We start from the raw sequence: 1,651 nt of genomic DNA on the forward strand, positions 1-1,651 counted from the left end.
ATGACTGGCCTTCAGGACAACACTCTGAGGATTGTTCTGGTGGGGAAAACTGGAAGTGGGAAATATGCAACAGCAAACACCATCTTTGGGGGAAAAGTATTTGAATCTAAAATTATTTTTTCTTCCGTTATCAAGAACTGTCAGAAATCAGAGGGACAATGGAAGGGGAGGAATCTTCTTGTTGTGGACACCCCAGGGCTCTTTGATAACGAGGAAAAACTGCAGACCACCTGTGAGGAAATCAGCAGGTGTGTCCTCTTCTCCTGCCCTGGGCCCCATGCTATCATCCTGGTACTACAGCTGGGCCGCTACACGGATGAGGAACAGAAAACAGTTGCATTGATCAAGGCCATCTTTGGGGTGGCGGCCATGAAGCACATGATCATGTTGTTCACTCGCAAAGATGATTTGGATGGTAAGACACTGAGTGACTTTTTAGACGAATCAGATGTGAACCTAAAAAACATCATCCAGGAGTGTGGGTCCCGCTGCTGTGCCTTCAATAACAAGCAAAGTGCAGATGAGGCTGAGAAGGACGCTCAAATGCAGGAGCTGGTGGAGATGATAGAGAAAATGGTGCAGGAGAACAGAGGGGCTCACTTTTCTGATGACATATACAAGGACACAGATGAAAAGCTGAAACGGCAGGCAGAAGTCTTGAAGAAAATCTATGCTGAGCAATTGGAGATGGAAATTAACAGAAGAGCAATGTGATCAGGGAAAAATATCACAGGAAGAAAAAGAGAAAAAAATAAATGTCTGAAAGATGAAGCATGAGGAACAAATTAAAGATATAAGGGAACAAGCTGAAAGGAATATATTTGCAGATATTGTACAAAGGATTAGAAATATGCTTTCAAGTCTATGGCATAGGTTTTTCAAATAGTGTATATTTTACTTTCTCTTCTTAATTTACCATGATTTGTTACTATGGTAGATTGTATTTTCAAAAGATGGTTATAACAGTTTCTTCTATCCCACCTATTCTTCTTATAATCTGAGCTTGCTTTTCCTTTTGTTGAGTTATAGGGGTCTGTGCCTCTGCAATTCCATGGACTTTGTGACTGCTTTGGCAAATAATTGATGGCCGTGACTTCTAAAGTTAGATAGGGAGGATGCTTCCATGCTCTGTGGAGTATGTGCCCTTGGCCCTTGCCCACCATGTGATGAGGAAGCCCAAGTTGTCCACCGAATCCACATGCAGAGGACATGACATCATTGGCTCACTCCCCTGGCTGCTCTTTCATCTGCCAGCAGAAACTACTTGCCAGCCATGTAAGTGAGGCAACATGAATGCAAATTCTCCAGCTGACAATTGAGCCATCTCAGATGCAGCAAAGAGCAAAGATGGGCCACCCCCACTGCATTTCTGCCCAGGTTTCAGGAGAATAATAAATGATTGTTGTTGCTTTAAAACACTAGGCTTTGGGATGGTTTGTTATGCAGTTACAGCTAACCAGAAGCATCCTCCCAGCTCATTCTCCACCAATCCCCACAATGCCAACAAACTGAAGAAGTTAGAAAATTGACATAACAATGGAATAATATATTATGGAGAGTTCATAGGCTCAATTTAGGACAATTCAAATGAGAAATCCTTCATATATCAGTGTTAGCACCACTGGTGATGCACATTATTTTAGTCCATGTC

At 42.4% G+C, this 1,651-nt stretch overlaps 1 protein-coding gene across 1 annotated transcript; it reads left to right on the forward strand.

The window, feature by feature from the left end:
• GIMAP7 (GTPase, IMAP family member 7) lies at positions 1-1,039 on the forward strand. Its single transcript, XM_014535873.1, is given in 2 exon segments — positions 1-689; positions 691-1,039. Coding segments are annotated over 2 exon segments (885 nt in total). The 3' UTR covers positions 887-1,039.
• Positions 1,040-1,651: the final 612 nt, after the last annotated feature.

This window comes from Myotis brandtii, unplaced genomic scaffold (assembly GCF_000412655.1).
Source record: "Myotis brandtii unplaced genomic scaffold, ASM41265v1 scaffold1533, whole genome shotgun sequence".
NCBI lineage: Eukaryota > Metazoa > Chordata > Mammalia > Chiroptera > Vespertilionidae > Myotis > Myotis brandtii.